The sequence below is a fragment of the Dendrobium catenatum genome, unplaced genomic scaffold, assembly GCF_001605985.2.
Source record: "Dendrobium catenatum unplaced genomic scaffold, ASM160598v2 fragScaff_scaffold_412, whole genome shotgun sequence".
Classification (NCBI taxonomy): Eukaryota; Viridiplantae; Streptophyta; class Magnoliopsida; order Asparagales; family Orchidaceae; genus Dendrobium; species Dendrobium catenatum.
Window position 1 is genome coordinate 1,391,152 of NW_021318874.1, and position 15,198 is coordinate 1,406,349.

The 15,198-nt window shown below is 34.2% G+C and overlaps 1 protein-coding gene across 1 annotated transcript; it reads right to left on the reverse strand.

The window, feature by feature from the left end:
• Window positions 1–2,466: 2,466 nt before the first annotated feature.
• LOC110114791 (ethylene-responsive transcription factor ESR2-like) lies at window positions 2,467–3,273 on the reverse strand. The gene has a single exon (XM_020847791.2). It carries the CDS (start codon window positions 3,271–3,273, stop codon window positions 2,467–2,469), a length of 807 nt encoding a protein of 268 aa, XP_020703450.1.
• Window positions 3,274–15,198: the final 11,925 nt, after the last annotated feature.

The following is a 15,198-nucleotide window of genomic DNA, read 5'->3' on the forward strand; positions in this document are numbered from 1 at the left end:
ATTCACAAAAAAAAAAATACATGGAGAAGACTGAACAATAAACAAGAACGCTAGCAACGAAAACAATAACAATGAAATGTAAGAAAAAATCAACGGATGGAGGTGGCTGCTGCTCCGGCCCATTCCGTGAAGAAGATAGAGTTCTACCTCACAAAAAAGCCACCCTAACTTCAACCAACATAGATATGATAAGTTTTGTAATCTAAAAAGATTAGAAAGGAAAAAAAAATAGAGAAGGAAGAAGATGAACAGTAGACATGGAGATTGGAGCGGAATGGGGTTGGTCGTGGAGGCAGAAGCTTACTTCGCGCATGGGAGCGTTGGTGAGGAGATGTAGAAGAGATTCTGCTCGATAAGGAATCTCCTTCCTTCTCTTTGCCGTTCCATAGCTGAACGTGTTCGACGGAAGCAGAAGTAGTAGAGGAGCCTCCGTTCGCAAACCTCGCAGACGAAAAGCAGGATTTTTTACGGGCTTGTAATGGAGTGGTAGAATAGATGAAAAGTTAAATTTTAGGTGGTATATAAGTAAATATAAAAGTTTTGATGTTGAATATGTATTTATAATAGTTTTAAGTGTTATGTATGTAAAAATCCCTATTCATATATAAAAAAAAAACATTAGCTTTATTTGCATTTTATTCGTGAATAGTCAGCTAGAAGCCTACACCATCCTACATGAAACTCTCTCATAAAAAAATATACATATAAAATCTTCATGCAAAGCAAATCATCTCAAAATAATAAGAGATAATCTTGCACGGGTCCTTCCCCTTTCACATCCTCGTGATCCTCGCCCTAAACTCATGTACGCCGCATAGGACCCTATCAATCCCGAGGAGAGAGAAAAGAAGCACCACAAGAGAGAGAAAGAAGAGAGAGATAGAGAGACCACAAGCTCAGGCTGACTTCCCTCGGTCCTTCCTCTACATCCCGCCTCCATATCTGAGGAGCGTGCTTGTCTGTTAGAACAGCGAGGCCCGACAGCACCAGCTTTTCCCTTAAATATCCTCTCACTTCTCAGAAAACTCGTCATATATATTTCTATAATACCTCGCTATAAATTCTACCTTTCTCTCTCTCTATCTCTGCTCTAAAGCATGTAGAGGCATTAAAAGTACATAAAATCGCATGCAGTCAACATAATTCCCATCACTCTCAATTTCTCAATCACAATAAATTCATCCATCTCTATATTTATATTATAAGATTATGAAAATATAATGATTTTACATATAAATTTAACCGTCAGTGTCATAGGAGATATGGATGTTGGGCTACGTTTGGCAAAAGACTATCTTGGAACAGAGTGCAACACAAAACCATAAGAAAAACCATGGGAATTTGATCCATTTCTGCATCTCGCAATTGAGAAATTATTGTTCAGAAGTTATTTGATGGTTTCAATCTTTTGCGATTTGTGTATTGATTTGCAGTGAAAGTCTGAAAATGATGAAATCAGCAGCGGTGGTGGTGGTGGCGGCCACATCTGCGCTATTTTTACAATTTCCTGCAAGCTTGGTAGACCATTCGTTAATGGATATTCCAATTATATGTGTTGCAAAGTTGTAGTGATTTAATTTTTATGTTAAATTCATATACTACAACAACAACATCAAGCCTTTGTCCCATTACGTGAGGTCGATAGGTCATTTCTAATATTTTCAAACCAAGACTTTTTAGGTCTTCCTCTGCCTTTCTTAACATAAGTAAAATCTAATTCCTCAACTTTTTTAACCGGGTCATCAAGGCCTCCGTTTAATATGACCAATCCATCTAAGACGATTCTCTTTAATCTTATCTTCCAGTGAAACTACTCCAACCTTTTCACGTATATGGCTGCACCACTTAATTAACTTAGTTAAATTCATATATATGTATTATAAAAACTTACAAAGAACCGCTATGAAGATCTATACAATCCATGAGAAAAGAAGAAAATTTTATTGAGTTTTTTGTATGAAAAAAAAAATCAAAAAAAAAAAAAAACTTGTGCATCTTTCTTCTCTTTTGGAATTGAGCTCCATTAAAAGGACCTGCAACTTATTTTTAAGGAGCAAAGTCAAATAAATTCGGGATTTTTTGGCATTTAAAGTAGAAAGCTTGACTTAAATAAAATTAAAAAGATCTCACGAACAATTTCTTATTTAATTCCCCCTTAGAAATTCTAGGAGGAATAGTTCCATTCAGTTTTACCTAACATTCACGTGTGGATCCAACTTATGCTGAACAGTCCATTCAGTTTGCAAAGAGTATAAAAGAAACTTCAACGGTTTCCATTAAAATCAGAAACAAACTTAAATGAAACAAGGCCAAAAGATATCGCCCAAGAGAAACCTTACACGGTGCATGGAGAAGAAGAAGATGCTAAGAAACCCTAACAACGTACAGAAGCTATATATATCTATCTCTAAACCCAAAACAAACATCATTTAATATAAGCGCCGAGGACCCTATCAACGGCCTATATCAAGTCGCAGTGTGACTGATTCTTCCAGAGTGAAGCTTGCTTGGCAGCATTTCAAAAAACTCTGGATACTGTATGATATCCTCGAGCAAGCCTTCCGAAACAGTCGGAAAATTCTCGCCGAAACCGAACCCGAAACCGATACTATCCGGCCCCGGCATTTCTTCAAACGACATCGGCTCGGTTTCTTTCACGGCGACGTCAATGGAAACGTCGACGACGTTATTCTGACGCTTGGGGTAGAACCCATGTATCACTTCCTGGAGCAAGCCGGCGCCCGGAGGCTCCGGCGAGAAGAAGTCGCAGCAATCGTCGTAGAACATGGCAGGAGCACTGCCGGCGACGGCTGGTGAAGAAGTTTCGGTGGTTGCGGAAGATAGGACGTTAGAGGTGGAAGAAGGGGTTATGAGGTTGCGGAAGAGAAGAGAGGCGTTAGGAGGAAGTGGAGATGGCGTGGGGACGCTGACGTGGGGCCATGGAAAATCATGTGAGGTAAAAGGCGGCGGGGGCAGCGGCGGCGGCTGTTGTGGCGTGGTGGCGGCGTGGGGAGGAGGGTAGTGGAAGTTCGTGCGGGCTTTGAGGCCACGCATGGCACGTGCCGCAATATCGTAGGCCCACGCGGCTTGCTCAGCCGTGTCAAAGGTGCCTAGCCACCGGCGTTCTTTAGACTGGGGGTCCCTAATCTCTGCCGCATAGCGCCCCCACGGCCGGCGGCGAACGCCGCGGTAACGAGCGGCGTCTTTGGGTGGCGGTGTGGCTGACGTGGCTGCTGGGCGCTTAAAGTGGGTGCGGTTGTTTTGGTCTTCCATTGGGTTAGGGTTTTGGGTGGAAGAAGAAGAGAAAGCTATGATGTAATATTTATAGAGAAGGAGAAGTAGAGGTGGCTTTGATTCATGCATTCATGCAAATATAACGAGCCAGAATTTATAACGGCTAATTAATCTTTCTCTCTCTTTCTCTCTCTCTCTCTCTCTTAATTATCTCTATCTTGGTTCTCTCTCCAGCTGAAATGAATAGTAATTTCATTGGAAACCTACTACTATTTATTTCTCATCATGTTAAAGAATATAACAGTTGGAGCTTAGCCATCATATTCGCAGGGCATCCATTATTTATTCATAAATGCAGATTACTTTTCGAAATCCCCTTATTTTAACGTTTCACTAATTAATACTGTGATTATCTATATATAATATTATATAAATAAGAGTAAATTAAATAAGGACTTTGTAACCGATTTTTGAATATTAACACGTAGGCCCCAAGAGTGAGTTTTATCCAAAAAAAAAAAAAAGGGTAAATTAGTAAAAATGAATGCTTATTTAAATGTATGCAAGGTATTCTCCTTTTGGTCCTTAAATGTTTTTGGCTGTTTTCCTTAGTTTTTATGCAGGATGGCTGATCTTAATGTCTTCTTATGAGCTTCCTTTTTTGGGTTCTGTTGATCTAGTTTATTATTAATTTCTTTTTGTAATTGTAGAAAAAGGTCCACCGGCTCTTAGGTTTTAATTTTTTTTTTTTTTACTTGTAGCTCTTTCGAGCATTAGTGAACTGGAGGATCCTTCTAAGGACCTTGTAACCGATTTTTGAATATTAACACGTAGGCCCCAGGAGTGGGTTTTATCCAAAAAAAAAAGGGTAAATTAGTAAAAATGAATGCTTATTCTACTAAATCATAAAAATTAAGGTGGGCGGATGATCCACTTCACTAAATAAATATATATTTTCATGAATTAATTTTGAGAAAAAAAAAACCGCTGAAATTATATATGCCTCAATTCTTTTTGCACGCTATAAAAAAAATGCTAATTCAGCCCCTGTATGTAGAAATTTATAAATAAGTTTGCATAATGTGTCAATTTTATAATTTAATTGCAAATCTATTTTTGGAAATTACTAAATGAATTGCAAACTGAAAATAACAAAATAATTATGAGGATTGGTGTTTTTTTACGAAAAATTCTCAATAATTGATTTTTTATCAAGAAAAATATTTTAAAATAATAATGAGGTTGTTTTTTGTAGGGCTATGATTACTCAAGAGACGATTTCAGCCTTCAGCCCTAAATAAATTTAGCGTACTAATGACACTATCATTTTATTATTTGAATAACGCCCTCCATAAAGGAGCCGTCATATAAATTTTTATTTTTTAAAGTCTAAAATGTGACACAATTTTTATATGTAACGAATTTATATATAAATAAAATTAATTTCAAAATTTATGATGTAAATTGGATATTAATATACCTATATCTCGGGTTTGATCAAAATTCAAGATCCGTTTGAGATTGCTGCAATACTTTGTATAAATTGCTCTGAAGTTATTTTGGAAAAAATAAATCTTTTTAAAAGTTGTTATGAATATTATAAATATTTTTTTTATTTTTAAATAGAACAGCTATTTTTTTTTTAAATTATAAAAAATTACTTCTCGTCACAAAAATTTATAAAAGGAAATAAAAATTTACTAGTCAAACATAACTATAGTTATTGCCTTAAGAACAAAGCACTGGGAAAACAATCTCAATTAGATCCTCAATTTCCCAACATTTTCAAAAATTAATATTTTTTTATATTTTTAGTGCTACTATTTCATCAATTTCGAAAATTTACTGTGAATGCACTTCAATTAATATACAAGAATAATGAAGCATACGGATCCCACCTTCACATTAAAAAGTTGCCCACATTAGTTAGTAGACAACTTTATATAATCCATGGCTTCACATTTCCAATCAAATGATAGATCATTACTCCTCTTTCCTTCAAAATCTCTTGCTATTTGACCTCCTTGAATTTAATTTCTAAGGAAAAACGTCAAAATCTTTAGATCATCGCAATTAAAAATTTTATGGAGCTGTTTTGTTCAATCATAATTATATGATTTTGTTGTTGATGGCGTTTTCATTTCCTTAAAAGCGTCAAATCAGAAGCTTATGCTGATAATCATCAACTCAATGTGTTGAACGCTACCTTTGATGCTTTTCAAATAAAGCTGTTGAGTAGATGGAAAAGATAAGTAATGAGAGTTCTGATAATCATTTATGAACTACTTTATAAAGGTCAACCACAGTGTTCATCAATGGAAGGAATTCATATATTTTCTATTTTGTTAGAAATGGTTTGTTTACAAAAGGAGAAAGTGATTGACAGTAGTAAATTGAAGGATGGAGAGTGGATAAGATGAAAGAGCAATTAAGAGATCAGATTAATATTTAGCTTGAAATGGTAATTAATCTAGCTGAACCAGTTGAGCTACGAGCTAAAGTTTAGAGCCAGTTTGATCTTCAAGGCAATTTTGATACAGACCTGTCTTGGAATAAGCTGGAAACATACTGTTATATACATTTTCAATATTTAGATAAATTTGTGAAAAAAAAATATTTTTTTTTCTACTAAAGCTCTACACCATAAATATATGAAACATAACTTTATATATATATATATATATATATATATATATTGCTGCTAGAAAATTATGCTGATTGCATTAACGATTTTTTATTTTTTATGAAGAATCCTTGAAAAATATCGTTTGAGCAATCAGGATGTGTGATGTTGAAGGTGTTGATGCAAGTCAACACGAGCTTATGAAAGAAAAATGAAAAAAATAAATAAAAAAATCAATATTTATTGCCCTTCCTTTATAATTTGATAAAATATCTTCAAATTCAGTGGGAGTCTATATATTTTCATTGCCATCTTTATTATAAAATTTTCTAGAATATGTTGGGATAGTTTGTTACTTTCTCATGCACCAAATTAACAAACACTCTTATATATAATACATTCTATTATTAAGAATATGAAAAGGTTAAGGATACTTTTCTTACTAATTCTTAAAGCAGCTTTATAGTATTAAAATTTTAATTTTATGTTAAAAATTTACTTTAAGAAGCAGTAAGAAAGTCGTTCCAAATGAAATCTTAGGCTTTGTTTGGGATGGCTTTTTTACCGCTTCTTAAAACAGCTTTTTAGTATAAAAATAAAATTTTTGTACTAAAAAATTATTTTAAAAAATAGTGAGATAGTCGTCTCAAACAAAGTCTTAAAGTAAATATTTCTATCTTGAATATTTGGTTTATAAAAATTGATACAAAAGTTTGTTGATTTCCATAGTGCAACAAGATTTACAAGCACTTGTTCATTGAAATTGAAAAGCCTACCCATGAATGCAAATGTTGTAGAAGCATGATCTGATTGATGTTGGTGTGACATATCAAGAGGTATAGTTGTTGTGAAACTCTAGCTATTGATGGTTGTCATTTAATTTAAGTCTTGTAAGAAACAACTGTAACATATTTATGTAGGCCTTTAGTATATATAGTTGAGATGTAAAAGTGGTTGTAGCTAGTCAACAATATTATGATGATGGATGTTGCAAAAGTTATGTTTTGATGCAGGCGTCATTAGATATGAGAGATATTACAGGATGAATCTTACGGTGTGTATGCTAAGAAAATGAAGTTATGATGGATTATGATGCATTATGTACGTACATATGTATAGGAAGGTTTGCTGATATTGGTTAACGAATCTAGTTTAGATTCAACATGAAATTTTAATTAGTTTGTGTAAAATATAATTATATTGATCAATTGGGTTGTATTGTTGCCACAAATCTCAACTTAGTTTTTTCGTGCTAGCTTGGGGGGTGTGGGAGTCCTCCCCCTGCTTGGGTTTGGGACCCAAAAAATTTTTACCTTACAATATGTCGGCGCTATGTACCCGAGTGCCCCGACACTGTATAGTTAACTTAGAGAAAAGATAGAGAATATAATGCTGCAGAGCTCAAGATATGTCATTACAATGCTAACATGCAGACTGGAAATGAAGAGTTAAGTGTCGCGGCTTGCCAAACTAGAACTGTTGTGTGCTACGAGGCCACCTAGACTGTTTTTCTTAAGGGTGATGTCCTTTAATGGTATATATTGTATCCCTTTTTGTTTTTTCTTGTATAATAATGGTGTAAGTGAGAAGAGGAGCAAGAAGAAAGCAAGAGAGAAGATAGATATATGTACAAATTTTTCTTAATTATTATTGTGGATTTCTTGGCGTGATATGGCTTTGTGATTTTTTGCAGGTTTCATATTTTTCCATCTTAAATCCAGGTGTTGTTTATTTTTCCAGTACATTTCCACTTTCTTATTTATTTCATTGCGTGGTTTCCTTCCACTCCCCAACATGACAACAACAAGATCATCATGATCACAAGCCTTTGTCCCACAACGTGGGGTTGGCTGCATGAATCGTTTTTCTTCATTATTTCTTGTTAAAAGTCAAATTCTCGTTTAAATCTAATCAATAAAAATCATTTCTAATATTTTCTAACCTAGTCCGTTTAGGTCTACCTCTATCTTCATTAATATAAGTCAAATCTAATACCTCAATTTTCCTAACTGGGTCATTAGAAGTCCTCCGTTTTATGCAAAAAAAAAAAAAAAACTACCTTGAAAGTTACTCTTTTATTAAAACTGTCAAAAATCTCAACTCAAACTCAGTTTAATAAACTTAAACTTCAATTACATAGAGTTGTCTGATGGTCATTAGAAGGCCTTTGTGCAACTTAATGAGTTTTCTGCTGGTTTTCTGCAATGCCTCTCTAGAATTCCTATTCATTCGGGTGTTAACGACAACATTATGTGGGGTTCTGGGAAGGGGAATGAACACAACTCTTACATCAATTCTTTTACAGCGTCATTAGAGATGAGAGATATTCCTTAATTGGTATTAATATGTATGGCACAAGCGTTTCTCTTTGAGATTTTTTGTTTTTTATTGAATGGCGCGGCTATTATTGGAGGCCTTAAGACGGTGGATGTTTTGCTAGCTAGAGGTATTTTTTGTGGATTCTAACTGCTATCTTTGTCACATAGCTACTGAAAGCTCAAATCGCCTTTTTTTCGAATGTGACTATTCTTTTTCTGTTATCTCCATGCTCATCCCTACGATGAGTAGTCAGCGACTCCAACCTAATATACTTCAAGCATTTGAATGCACTAGTGGTGTTACAACAAGGTTTAAGCACTTCTATAATCTTCTTATTTGTTGTTCGGTTTACCACATTTGGAGGGAAAGAAATGAGAGAAGATTTGACAATTATTTTGCTTCTTCTAACTACTATTTGCCATTAGATTAAAATAGTTGTTTTCCCTAAAGTATTGAAATGGAAATCTAGGAGCTATCTGTTGGATTTGTTATAGTTTTGGCTGCTGACCTGCTAGCGTTGCTTCGGTGCTGGCATTGCTATTTTGTCCCGTATGGATTGGATGTTTCGTTTATACGGTCTAGGATGAATGAATTGCCCAATTTTCCCTTTGGATGACAGTTCTGCTTACTACAACCAAGCTGGCGATTCCTGAGCCCTTTCGTTCTTCATGGCTAGCTATCTCCATCTGTAGCATTTTTGGTAGATTTTTGAAGTTTTTATGTTTGTAGGGGTTATAGAACTTTTGTAATTCATAGAGGCTTTTTAACTATCTTTTTGTAATGTGCTAAGCACATTTTTTATTTTTGATTCTTACACCTATAACTATTTTTCTTTAATGAAAATGGGCTATGCCCCCGATTTCCCCTCCAAAAAATAAATAAATAAATAAAAAGACACTAAAAACAGTTCATCTTCATGCATGTTAGCTAGATTATTATAAGCTCATTGGGTAATATGACCTCATACATACATACATGCCAACCAAAAAAATTAAATGAAGTGCTATCAAACATTAGATTTTAATGAACAAAAAATAATAAAAAATAGAAGAATCTACACATTACAAGAGTGCATGATAATTCCCTCATTTAATTTCCAAAACAAATATTCTTAATAAATTAAAGTCCTGTAATCATATTTGAGCAAGTAATTTAATCCCATTAGAATAATTCAAATGAAAAAAAAAGAAGTTAATTTTGACCTCTGGGTGCATGTCTTTTTGATATTTAGATGATGGGACCGTGCATCATACATGCAAGGGACAAAAGGATTCTGTTGTCTCCCATTCCCGTTTCCCAATAGAACCAATGGCTGCTGCTTCTTAATTCCTTCTTCTCTCATTCCCATTCCATTCCATCCATCTTTCTCCTTCACCCATCCATCATATCATCATCTTTTCAACCCCACTACACAACAAACACAAGCAAACAAACTTCAACTCTCCTTCTCTCTTCCTCTCTCTCCCTCCTCTCTCTTCTCTCTCTCTACTCGCATCCGCCATTTATGAGCTCAAGTCCTTTCGTTGTCTCTTCCCCACAACCAGGTCCGCGCGTGTAAGCTGTGCGCAGTCTTTGACTTCCACGCATGCAACTTATCAGTGTACAGTAAACCCTAGATATCTACCATAACACAAGTAAACCCACGCTCCGTGATACACACATGAGCTGTGCTAAATTTATTTAAATATAAAAAAATATTTTTTTTTTTTAACAAAAGAAGAAATTCTTTATTATTCTTAATAAAATTTTCTTTTTATTAAATAATACTTTTACTTTAAAGAAAAAGCTGTGATCCGCGTTATGAATTTACGGTTCTTTATCAGAATCCTTTGATAAAACAATGGACATTATGAGCCTTAAAGAGCAGTAATTAAGCGCCTCATATTTATTTATAAGTAAATGGAAGATAGAATAAAGCTTATGAAATAGATTAAGTAAAATCCATCGATAAACATATCAAAATCATAATTTTATTTGGTCCAAATATCCTAATCCAATATTCTTTCTTATGATGATGCTAACAGTGTGTCACTACCACTCGCAGAAAAGTATTTTTTGGAGTCCAGCTAAGGAGGCTTCTCAGCGTCGTACTAATTACCCGGCGGCCATATTTGTCTCGGATTGAATGCCTTAGAGCTTTCTCTCTCTATCTCTCTCTATCTCGAGGTGGTGGTTGGAGTTTTGATTGATTGGAAGCTTGGCTGTGTGTGAATGGCGTGTGGAACTGTAGATGATACTAATTCCCAATAAACTCCTTCCCTTCTTAATGGAGATATAAGGAGAGAGAGAGTTTAAGTGAGAGAAAGGAGGAAGGAATGTAGATAGCCACAGGGAGAGAGAGAGAGAGAGAGAGAGAGAGAGAGAGAGAGAGGTTTACTGCTTTTCTTTTATGACTTCTGCATCACTATCATTTAGAACGATGATTGCACTGTGTGGGATCAGAAGTTGTTCCCTGCGTTATTTCTCTTCCTCTCTCTTCCTAATTTCTATATCTTAATCAGAAAGGAGGAGAAGGAATGAAGAAAACGAAGCGGAATAGGAGGGGGAGCAGACTAATTGATATTAGACAGTGAAATTGATTTAAATATTTTTAGAAATTAAAATTGATTGATGGCTCAGATCTGATCGGGCAAAATATTATAAATTTATTTAAGAACCAAAAGTTCAATGCGAATTGAATTTGAATTGAGCTATTGTTGAATTCAGTTGTATAAATATTAAATTAAATATCAATATTTCTTTATATTTATGAAAAGAATTTGATGAGCAAATCAGTCAAGTTTGAGCCCTTCTCGACTCTTCTCATTATAAAAAAGTCAGCTCTAATTCTTAGAATTAAACTCGAGCTCAACCCAACTCACTTGCATCAATCTGTATAAAAATATTATTTTATAAGTGCCCAATTGTGCGCCTAATATTTTTATTAAAGAAAAAAAATAATAAAAAACTATATAATATTTTTTTTTTTTAAATTATATGAGTTTTTCTTTTTTCTTAACCAGGTTGTCATCCCCGAAAGGGCGTTTGGTGACGTGACTAATCCTCGGCTGACCTAGAAGAGATACCCACCCTATAAATCTCATAGCCCGCACTAGATTGCACCACACTTAAGGAACTTTTATTACGTCCTCTGACCGGACGTAGCTCTACGTTCGGTCAGAGGATTGTTACTCGGTTTTTGCTCGGTATTTGGTCGGTATTGCTAGGTATTGTTTGATAATAATGAGGAATACCGTTCTGTGAAGATCAATACCGAGTTATACCGAGCAATACCGAGTAATCCCAAAAAATACAGAGTTTTTCTAGAAAAAACTCGGTATTTTTTGGATTACTTGGTATTTCTCGGTATAACTCGGTATTTTGTCTTCACATAATGTTATTTCTCGTTATTGTTGGTATTGCTCGGTATTTCTCATTTTGTGCCCGCGATCTTAGTGCCGGCCGAACGTAGCTCTACGTACGTTCACCGGACCAAATAAAAGTTCCCACTTAAGAGACGATATCGCCCGAGAGAAATCGAGCACGGGTTGAAGGGTTCCAAACCGTACTCGCCCACCAATCAAGCTAAATATTAATTGATTATATGAGTTTTTATAAAAAAAACATATAATATGAAATCAAATAATATCAAATTAAACTACCATTTCAGACTTAAATTACAGCTCAAAAATCAAATTGGATAACTTTTGAACCGATTTAAGTCCGAATCATAATAAATAACGGCCTCAATTACAAAGCAGCAAAGTAACAAAGCTCTTTTGTTCACTGCATGGGCTTTACCACTTTTGTATCATGCATTAAATTGATCTCTTCTTAGGGTTTGGAAACCAAGAATTTGTCACATGGACTTGTCCCTTATAGGTTTATTATAGGGCACCAGTCGATCGGGCTTTTGAAATCCAACGGTGGAGATCTGCCCCCTTCCCTAATTTACCTCGCTGTAGCTGAATCGATCGTATGTGTAGCTTGGTACATTAGACATTTATATTATTAATATTAATGTGGGGGGTCTTAGAGAAAAAAAAAATGTTATATATAATTGTCGTGTCAACAAGTACTGAAGTGAGAAAAGAGAGTCTTAAGCGGGCTTTGGGCCGCGTAGGACGCTGTAGGGTAGTAGGGGAGGGTCCTAAAGGATGGTGGGCCCGTGGGAGTGTCGTTATAGACCGAACCGGTGGGTCTATATCCTAACGGTCGTAGCGGTTCCGAAAACGAAACGTTTCGGTCTCCTGCCGATATTGTCAAACCGGTATAACACTTTTTTTTGTGTCATGCGTCTTCTTTATCGTTATCTTTTAATATGCTTATGAGAGGGCATCTTAAATTAAAATCAAACGTTGTAGTTTGCCAGTTACTTTTACATTATAAATAATAAGTAAAATAAAATAATTTAATGCATGATTGGATCATTTTGAGTGGAGCATTTTGATAAATTTAGTCAAAATCCTAAACACTATCATATAGACTTATTTATTTCTTTAAAAAATTCTTGGGCCTAATTCAAGAAGCTTGAATTAGAGTACAAAATTCATCAACAAAATAATATAGACATTAACAAAATTACTAATGAAAAACTTATTAAAAAACATTTATTTTATCAATCTAAGCATCATGATGTAGCTTAAAGCAGAAGCATATGAATGATTAAAAATACTAGGAATAATTTTTTTGTGGTGAACTTAAATCTTTGAACCTATCAAAGGATATTATTTTTGGAGATTAAGGTTTCGTTTGGGATGTCTTTCTTGTTGCTTCTTGAAGCAACTTTTTTAGTTCAATAGTTAAAGTTTTGTACAAGAAAGCCGTCCCAAACGAAGCTTTAGTGAGATGCAATGTACCAAAATTTTTGCTAAAGATAACAACGAGAAGGATCAGAACAAAAACCACTTGTAAATGGAGCTCCAATCCTCCAATAGAAATATTAGATAAAGATTGGGGGGATGCGCGCGCATGCCCAGCCTTGCCTAAATCGCATAATAAAACTAAAATAAAATGATTTATGCAATTTGTATATGAGCACTACCACCAAACATGGAAATAATTTCAAAATTTCCAAATAATAGTTCAATCATGACAATCAAAATACTTGACTCAGAATGAACTTGAGTCGACTCATATCTTGAAATTGGACTAAAAAAAAGCCCAATCCAAACTTTTTTTTTTGATTGGGTCAGGACAAGTTAACGGGCCCCAGGCCCATTGCTAAGTCTGTTCAACAGTTCGTATCTGCGTTGAGCAAAATTTATGATTGAGAGAACCTTAAACATATGACAAATAACCTTATAGAAAGATTTCCAATCATTTAGGTAACAATGTTATTCAGTTTGTAATATATCCTTTAGTATTGATGAATATTCATCCTAAAACCAAAATAGATGTGTTCCACATCCATCTAAGCAATAATGAAATTTTTATAACTATCAATATATTAAATTAATTTAAATATAATAAATATAGATCTTATTTTGATCAATTTTTAATCATAATAAGTTTATACAAATTTTTACCTTATTGAATCTAATTAGGGAGCTAGAATAATTTGTATTAATACGGGCCCATGCCATAGCTAATTACTACTAATTCACCTCATTTCTCCTTAAATGAACTAGATTTAGGCTTTGTTTGGAACGACTTTCTTTCACCTTCTTAAAGCAGCTTTAAAATACAAAAAATTTAATTTTTGTACTAAAAACTCCCTTTAGAAGTAATAAAAAAACCGTCCCAAACTAAGCCTTAATTAAATGTTAGTTTGATGCCATTAATTTTTTTTATAAAAAGTAATGGGAGAATATCACCTTTTTTATGATTATATATGTTGCGTCCTGGAATATTCGCGGCGGTAGAGATGGTGCTCCCAAAATTAATTTTTGAAGTTTCCAACTAGCTTTTGCCTCGAGATTCGTGCTCGATCAAGATAATTTTTGTGATGCCGTATCAATATATATATATATTACATCTATCACATAATTATATATTTTAATATAAAAAGTGGATTCCCATCATAATTTTTTTTTTAAATAGTAATCAAATAAAAATATAATGATGATATGAAAAATAAAATAGTAAGAATATTGCCCCAAATATATCCTAAATTATAGTGACTAAAAAATAGCAGTTATGTACCGAAACTATCTCAGCCATTTTTGTCAAAAGGAAAGGAGGCCCACAATAGAAGCTCTCATTTTACCATGCTTATTATTGTTCCCTTAACTGTTTTCATACCACAATTAATAAACTGAGAAGAAAATAGTTCAAATATGATATGGCTAATAAAAATAATTTAATCATACAAAATTTTTGATACAATTTTTCAGATCTTAAAGATCAATTACTTAGCTCAACATTTCTTGAATCGATGATAAACTAGCCATGGCTAACTGAGATTAAATAAAGTTAGGTTTTATTTAGAACAACTTTCTTGTTACTTCTTAAAACAACTTTTTAGTAGAAAGCTGATTTAAGAAATAGTGAGAAAGCCATTCCAAACGAAGCCTTAGTTAGCCACCTCCTTTTAAAGTTAGCTGGCAAGCCTTTAACCCACTATGTCGAATCAGCTACAAGAATCATTTTTTTCAATGTGTCCTATTACGAATCAAATTCTCGAAATAGGAAGCAATAGTGACATAGCAAAGTCGGAGGAGGGGAGGGAGAGAGGAAATAGCAATAGTGATATTTATAAAATGGTCCCAATAACCATATTCATCGAGTAAAAAGGCTGACATAAGCAAGGCTTACCAGTTATGCATCAATTCAATCATGAGAATCGTAGGCAACAAAAACGAAGAAACTTTTTACAATGCAATTTTGACTTCATTTGGGATAACTTTCTTACTGCTTCTTAAAGCAAATTTTTTGATAAAAAGTTTCTACAAAGCAACTTTAAGAACTAATAAGAAAAGCTGTCCCAAACGAAACCTTTGCCCCTAGAAGGAGCATGTTCTCGGATTATTTAATGATACACGAATAAAAGAAATATTGATGAGAAGTTGACAATAGGAGGAATAAAAAATAGAAAGCCGTAC